This window comes from Adiantum capillus-veneris, chromosome 18, assembly GCF_014529385.1.
Source record: "Adiantum capillus-veneris isolate H3 chromosome 18, ASM1452938v2, whole genome shotgun sequence".
NCBI classification, from domain to species: domain Eukaryota; kingdom Viridiplantae; phylum Streptophyta; class Polypodiopsida; order Polypodiales; family Pteridaceae; genus Adiantum; species Adiantum capillus-veneris.
The window spans coordinates 111,971,149-111,978,635 of record NC_140948.1 but is presented as its reverse complement, the minus strand read 5'-3'; the positions used below and the strand labels follow the sequence as shown (position 1 = coordinate 111,978,635).

The following is a 7,487-nucleotide window of genomic DNA, read 5'->3' as shown; positions in this document are numbered from 1 at the left end:
TTGTATGTGCTGTCCAAGCAAACATATAGACATGGAGATTGAGAAGTAGATGACAAACCTTTCTGAAAGCGTCATTCGATACTGTTTGACACTATCTTGTTGCTCACGATCTTATCGATGGTTGTAGATATACGCAATTTATATTGGCTGCTAAAGCTGAAAGGTGATAAATATCATTAATCTAAATTAATTAAACATCTCAAGCAAGCGACTACGCAGCGTTGGCATCGCGTGTGTCGGCGGCTCTTTAAATAAAAGCATGGCTATTTTAAAAAAAACATGGGGTTGTAGCGGCTGTCAGCAGATTTACGAGCAGTGTCGGATGATTCTTTTAAATCAACGGCTTGTATTATGCTACGGATTTCGATAAAACGACTTAGGCCAACCAACCAAGTAAATAAGAACACGTCTTGAGTTCAAGACATCGTAAAACGTCTTGTGATCTTATTTACTCAAGACTGGGAGTGCAGTTAAGTAACGCTGCGACGATGCCCTCCGTTTCTCGGCAGGACGACTACTACACTTTCGATGCCTCACGCGCCATCGTCATAGACAACGGCGCCCACACTTGCCGTGTTGGGTAAGAGAGAGAGAGAGAGAGAGAGAGAGAGAGAGAGAGAGAGAGAGAGAGAGTATTTCGGAGCTTGCCTATCTCTCAGAGATTGATGGGAGTCCTCTTTTAGTTGTAGGTGGCTAGGGCACTTTTTACTCTCTCCAGGAGAGGCTTTTCCCTGGCCTTATTTCAGTTCTTGAGTTGCCATTGTGGCTAGTTGTATTAGTTTCAACAGCTCTTTGCGTAGGGGCCTACTATGCATTACAGTTGTATTTGTCCTACTTTCATTGACACTAATTGAACATTCACACGGAATTTTCAAGTAATAGAAAACATCTTGATTGTTGTTGGATGGATGGAGAGAGAGAGAGAGAGAGAGAGAGAGAGAGAGAGAGAGAGAGAGAGAGAGAGAGAGAGAGAGAGAGAGTCAACATTCTTTGGAGACAAGCTTGACCTATAGGATAGATTAGATACATCTTTGGACTCTTTAAAAGAATAAAAAAAACAATATAGGAGGTTGATTTTTACTAATTGAAAAGTCTCAGAACGCCCAAATGGTACCGATTTTGAGAATTAGTACATCACTGATTACAAAGCAAGCCCGAAGCCTGAAGGCAATTATCTAGAAATTGTAAAACTGGAAATAACTAGCTATATGTTGCAACTGTGAAAATGTGTTCCCTTTCCATAGGCATGCTGTATTCTGAAACCACTTCAAAAACAAAACCATAAACATATCCGTTCCTTGTCGAATGACTGAAAAAGGACTATTCTTCCTAAATGACTGTGCAGACGAACAATGTGACGGAGTGTCAAACCGTTCACCATACACATGCAAAAAAGTGTGATCTAATCTTGACTTGTCGCCCTAAAGCTATTAACTGTGGCAAACCACAACGGAAACGTCAATGCTTGATGGACAATCGTGCTCGTGCTTTTTTTGTGACCGTGTCATATCAAGGAATGAGCATGCAAAATTGACTGTCAAAACGGACAATCGTGCGACATTGTGAATTCCTTGAATGCAAACTCTATCTTTTCGAGAGTGATCCGCATACATCTGTGATCATCCATGAGTGAATCATGTGCATCGTGCGGATATTCCTCAGCAGAGATTCTTGAAGAAGGTGGACCGGAGATCATAGATGAAGTTAGAGCATTGGAGCCACAACAGATTATCCTATGTCGCTTTCAACAGGGCCCAAAGAAGCAAGCATTGTAGACTTTCCTGAAGTTCAAGTATTGTGGGACCCACACAGTAGAGTGGGCCGGCGAAGAGTAGTTCGCAGGATCCCAGGAGTTGTTGGCGGACTCTACAGAGGCCATACAACTCGATATCAATACCTCACCTTGAAAAGGGGGGGATGTCACGTGCACATAACCCTATGTGCATGTGGACAAGTTTTACTTACTTACTTACCTCTAGGGTTAGGTAGCCTAGGAAATGTTCTGGCACCCTTGTGAGCCTGTACGCAGGCCGTGCATGTCTAGGCACTTAAGAGTAGCTGCATACCCTCTGATTGCACAACCCATAGCATTAACATCATGATCCAATACCCAACATGAACAGTTCCACTGCATGTAAACCAATTCTGACCGGACGTGGGAACCACCTCTTACTTGGCATTTATTTAATAATAAGCGACCTTATTAATTCCAGATTGTGGAGGCTTAATCTTGCACTGCTCGACCCAGCATTTGTCACCTATAAAGGGAGACAGGGGGCGCCAGTCATAGTCACATGGTGACAGGGACGGATCTCGAGGACGTGATGGGTCCCGAGAACGGGGACGTGGCAAAACAGGGGACGGGGGCGGGCCAGGGGACGCGTGTTAAAAAACACTTGTTCTATACTAGACAACACTAAGAGCACAAGATTGCAAAGAAAAAGTGGGTTTTGCACTCATAAATACCAAAATATTACATGCTGTAAGAATGCGGCGAGCATGCACCGCACATGTTGACGTGATGATCAATCATCATACTCATAGGGAAAAAATTAATGATGTACAAGTGAAGAGTGGATTAGTAGAGTCTAGTGGGCAACATTGACATATAGCTCAAGACTCTGAAAGCCCTAGAAAAAAGGTGTGGGGTCCCCTGTTCGCGTCCCCCCTACGTGTCACCGGGGACCTGCGTCCTGGGATGTGTCCTCTTTGCGTCCCATGTGAGGGACCCCACTGTGTCGCGTCCCCCCGTCTCGTCCCGCGTCCCCCGTTCCGTCCCTACCAAAAAGGGCCACGTCCCCGGGTCCCCTGTTTCTATGGCGCCAGTAGACAACAGAAGAAGCAGAAGACACAAGGAGGGCACAACACCGAGCAGTACCCTGAGGCTCTCCAACGTTTCTCCAAGAAGCAGCAAGTCCAACGTTTTTTGCACCAATTGTATCAGCATTCTTGCACCTAGAGACCAGCGTTTTCAGCTTGAAGACCAACTTTTTCTGATCAGCCCTTAGCCTCGCCGTACCGCCATTTTCCGGTAGCAGACCCTTGCAGGTTCTCCCTACCACAGCAGAGCAGCCAGCGATCTGTTTTCAGCCCACATTTCGGCCAGCGTTTTCAGTTTTCAGCCATTGGCGTCATCGGCCACAACACGTTTGGTCCGCAGCGTCGTAGACGCATCAGATTTACAGCAGTTCAGCTAGCGTTTTCAGATTTCAGCCATTAGCCTCGCAGATCTTGACCTCGACGTTGACACCATCGTCGGCATCGTCACAGTCCTCGTCATCATCGTCGTCGTCATTGTTGTCGACATCATCATCGTTGACACCGTCGTCGTTAGGTACCACAATATCTAGAAGCATTGCACTAGACCTTTGTGCAATCTAAAGAAAATACCTCTGTAGCAATAGAGAGGGGGGCCTTTGGAGGGGGGTTTGGGACCCCATCTGGTGTCGTTTCTCTCTCTCTCTCTCTCTCTCTCTCTCTCTCTTGCACTCTCGCACTTTGCACTCACAATTTTCCAATCTTTGTTTTGGTCATTGCACATTCTCTCATTAAGTAAAGGAATGCTCTCCCTTCTCGTGAGTAAAAGGACCCTTAAGCACTTACTGATCACTCATCCTGAGCCATACACCATCATTGATAGCAGGGGGGGCTCTTGGAGGGGGTTTGGGACCCCATCTGGTGTCGTCTCTCTCTCTCTCTCTCTCTCTCTCTCTCATGCACTTTGCACTCACAGGGGGCCCTTGGAGGGGGGTTTGTGAACCCATTTGGTGTTCTCTCTCTCTCTCTCTCTCTCTCTCTCTCTCTCTCTCTCTCTCTCTCTCAACTTGTAACCCTAGCACAGCCGCTGCCGTCGCCCTCTTCCCCTTAGTCTCCCTTGGGCGAGGGGCTGTCCTATGGGAAGGCGTTAAGCCATAGCCCCGCCCCCCAAACTACAGAGCTAAGGCCTATTGCAAACAATGGCGACAACCCTGCGGCCTGGTGCAACGAGTCTGTGGCCTGGCTGTGAGAGTGAGCAGTAGAAAGAGTGAGCCACGCGCGCCGAAAACGCGAGAGAGAGAGAGAGAGAGAGAGAGAGAGAGAGAGAGAGAGAGAGAGAGAGAGAGAGAGAGAGAGAGAGAGAGAGAGAGAGAGAGAGAGAGAGAGAGAGAGAGAGAGAGAGAGAGAGAGAGAGAACACAAGTGCTTTGCAAATGATGCTCTCAATACACAATCTGAATGACTACAAGACCCTAAGCATTCTATTTATAAAATCTTAGGTTGAGGTAGGGCAAAATGTGTAACTAGTGCAAAAAACATGAAAGCCAAAAATGGCTAAAAATGTGTGCACCCAGCTAGGCTTAGAAAATGACGGGCCGGGTCCACCCATGCGATCTACATGATGTGCGATGGGTGGCCAACCCGGGATAATCACTAGTCGTACAAAATGGCGAAGCAACGGTTGTGTAACTCAACACTCCCTGTTGAGACAACACAGAGGAGTCGAAGGTGAGAAGCCAAAGTCTGCTGAGGTACAGCCTTCGTGAAGATGTCTGCTGCATTGTCCACTGTAGGAACATACTCCAAATGAAGATCTCCAACCAAAAAACCTGCTCCTGAACATAGTGGTAGTGCACCTCAATGTGCTTTGTCCGAGCGTGAAAGATAGGGTTCTTTGCAATAGCAATGCAACTCTGATTGTCGCACAAAGAACGAGTTGTAGAAGTCTGGGGAAAACACAGCTCTCCCAGTAATCTCCGTAGCCATATGGCCTCACAAACAGCATGTCAAGCTGCTTTGTACTCTGCCTCTGTAGAAGATAGCGCGACTGTGGGATGCCGCTTACGGCTCCATGAAATGGGTCCCGAGCCGAGTGTGAAAACTACTCCTATAGTAGAGTGGCAAGTATCTGGATTTTCTGCCCATTCTGAATCGCACCAACCAAGTAAGGTGCAACCCTTGGAGTGACCATAGAACACATCATGGTCCAAGGTGCCGCTAATGTACCGCCCACTGCCAATGTCGTTGACGAGGTTGGGTGTTGAAGGAACCGAGGACAGAAACTGTGTAACAGATGTCTGGTTAGGAATAAGTCAGCCATACGAGACAGCCAACAACATTCTGGTATTGCTCCAAGTCAATCCGCGGGGATGGATTGTGAAGCGATATGTTCTCTCTGAGCTCAAGAGGAGTGCCAATCGGTCTGCAGCCTGTCATCTGGAATCTCTCCAGGATAGCCTTCGCATACTTCCGCTGAGAAAAGAAGATGTTGTCTAGTGCCTGCAAAAATCTCAAATCCAAGAAAATAGTGAAGAAGCCCACGATCAGTCATTCGAAACGCGTCTCCATAGCTTTCATGATCGACTTGATCCTGATGGTCCATGAGCCTGCGAAAATGAGATCGTCCACATAGACAATCACTATTGCAACCAAAGAGCCATCAGAGACAACATAACAGTTGGAATCTGATGAAGTACGCCGTAACCCCAGCTTCACGAGAAACTAGTCAAGTGTGAGGACCACTGTTGTCCAGCCTGCTTCAATCCATACAATGCTTTCCACAACTGATAGACCCAATCCTCCTTGCCTGGTATACGAAACCCAGGAGGTTGCTCCATATAAACTTTTCTATCCAAATCTCCATTCAGAAACGCACTTTTGACATCCATTTGGAAGATAGGCCAACCAAAGTTGGCTGCGAGAGCAATAACAGTTGGAATTTGATGAGGTATGCAGTAACCCTAGCTTCTCGAGAAACTGGTCAAGTGTGAGGTACCACTGTCATCCAGCCTGCTTCAGTCCATACAATGCATTCCACAACTGATAGACCCAATCCTCCTTGCCTGGTATACGAAACCCAGGAGGTTGCTCCACATAAACTTTTTTATCCAAACCTCCATTCAGAAACGCACTTTTGACATCCATTTGGAAGATAGGCCAACCAAAGTTGGCTGCAAGAGCAATAATAGTTGGAATCTTATGAGGTACGCCATAACCCCGGCTTCTCGAGAAACTGGTCAAGTGTGAGGTACCACTGTCGTCTAGCCTGCTTCAGTCCATACAATGCTTTCCACAACTGATAGACCCAATCCTCCTTGCCTGGTATACGAAACCCAGGAGGTTGCTCCACATAAACATTTTTATCCAAATCTCCATTCAGAAACGCACTTTTGACATCCATTTGGAAGATAGACCAACCAAAGTCGGCTGGGAGAGCAAACATTGTGCGTATGGTATTCATACGAGCGGTGGGAGCAAAGGTCTCGTCAAAGTCCACGCCTGGTCGTTGTGTGAAACCCGGAGCAACAAGTCTCGCCTTGTGTTTGTAGAGGGAACCATTGGCCTTGTACTTTGTCTGAAAATCCATTTCATAGAAACCACCTTCCGCTTGTTGGGCCTGGGAACCAAGGTCTAGGTTTTATTCCGCTCGATAGCATCCACGTCTGTTTGCATGGCATGCTTCCAACAATCATGCTCGAGTGCTTCCTCCACCGAGGAAGCCTCAACTGGTGAAGCGTGAATCTGAGACATGAGGGCAAAGTTCACGAACTCTGCGCCATCATAAGCTTGCCTGTCCTTGAGGCGTGCAAAACATTGAGGCTGTCCAGGGTGTGGCGAGTCTAGTAACTTTGTGACTCCAGAGGAAGAGACCGTAGAGTAGAGCCAACCAGGAACTAATTTCTCCTTGCGAGGTGGGACCGCCTCCACCAAAGGAGAACCATCATCCATATTAGAATCGGAATCTGACATGACATAATCGGGTGAAGTAGCTGGCTGTAGTGTAGAGGGAACAGGAACATGAACTGGATCAGGGGTAGGATCAGGTGTAGGAGGTGGACGAGGAGGAGGTAGGGAAGGTATAGGCTTGGATGCTGCCCCCTCTACAGGTGTGCTGAAGAGCTCCATGAAAGTCACATCACGTCTAATTGTGGTGGTCTTGGCGTCAGGATCATAAAGCCAATATCCGTCAGACTCGTGAATAGCCCAAGAAGATGAGCTTCTTCGCCTTGAAGTCTTAGCTTCTGTCGCTTCTCCTTTGGCATATGGACAAAGGCCGAACACTTTAAAACTCAAAAGTGTGAGACCGAGGGGTTGCGCCCGTAGTAAGTCTAATAAGGAGTCGTGTCCTGCAAAGCATGGGTAGGAGAACATTTCTGGATGTAAAACGCTATGTTGCACGCCTTTGCCCAGTAAACCCGAGGCAAAGAAGCATGCGTAAGCATCGCATGAGCCATCTCCATGATAATCCGATTCTTCCGCTCTACAACTCTGCTCTGGGAAGGTGTGTAAGGAGTAGTCAGCTGGCGCTGGATGCCCTCTGACTTGCACCACTGTGCAAAGTCCTTTGAGGTAAACTCACCCCCTCTGTCTAAGCGAATACATTTGATGTGCAAGTCCTTCTCCTTTTCAACCATCGTCTTCCAATTTCGATCGAAACTAAAAGCCTCCGACTTGAGCTTTAGGAGCAAAGCCCAAGTGTACCTGCTGAAATCATCCACAAGCACAAGCAAA

General features: G+C 47.3%; 1 protein-coding gene across 4 annotated transcripts in view; it reads left to right on the top strand.

Annotated features, from left to right (window-relative positions):
* The first annotated feature begins 428 nt into the window (after positions 1–428).
* ARP5 (actin-related protein 5) overlaps positions 429–7,487 on the top strand; it is a 70,196-nt gene continuing 63,137 nt past the window's right edge. For all 4 annotated transcript variants that reach the window (XR_015185164.1, XM_086489112.1, XM_086489113.1 and 1 more), the window contains exon 1: positions 429–580. Coding sequence is in view for 3 of the 4 variants with exons in the window: in XM_086489112.1 (XP_086345238.1) it covers positions 489–580 (92 nt within the window). In the remaining variant the exon portion in view is untranslated. The remainder of the gene's footprint in view (positions 581–7,487) is intronic.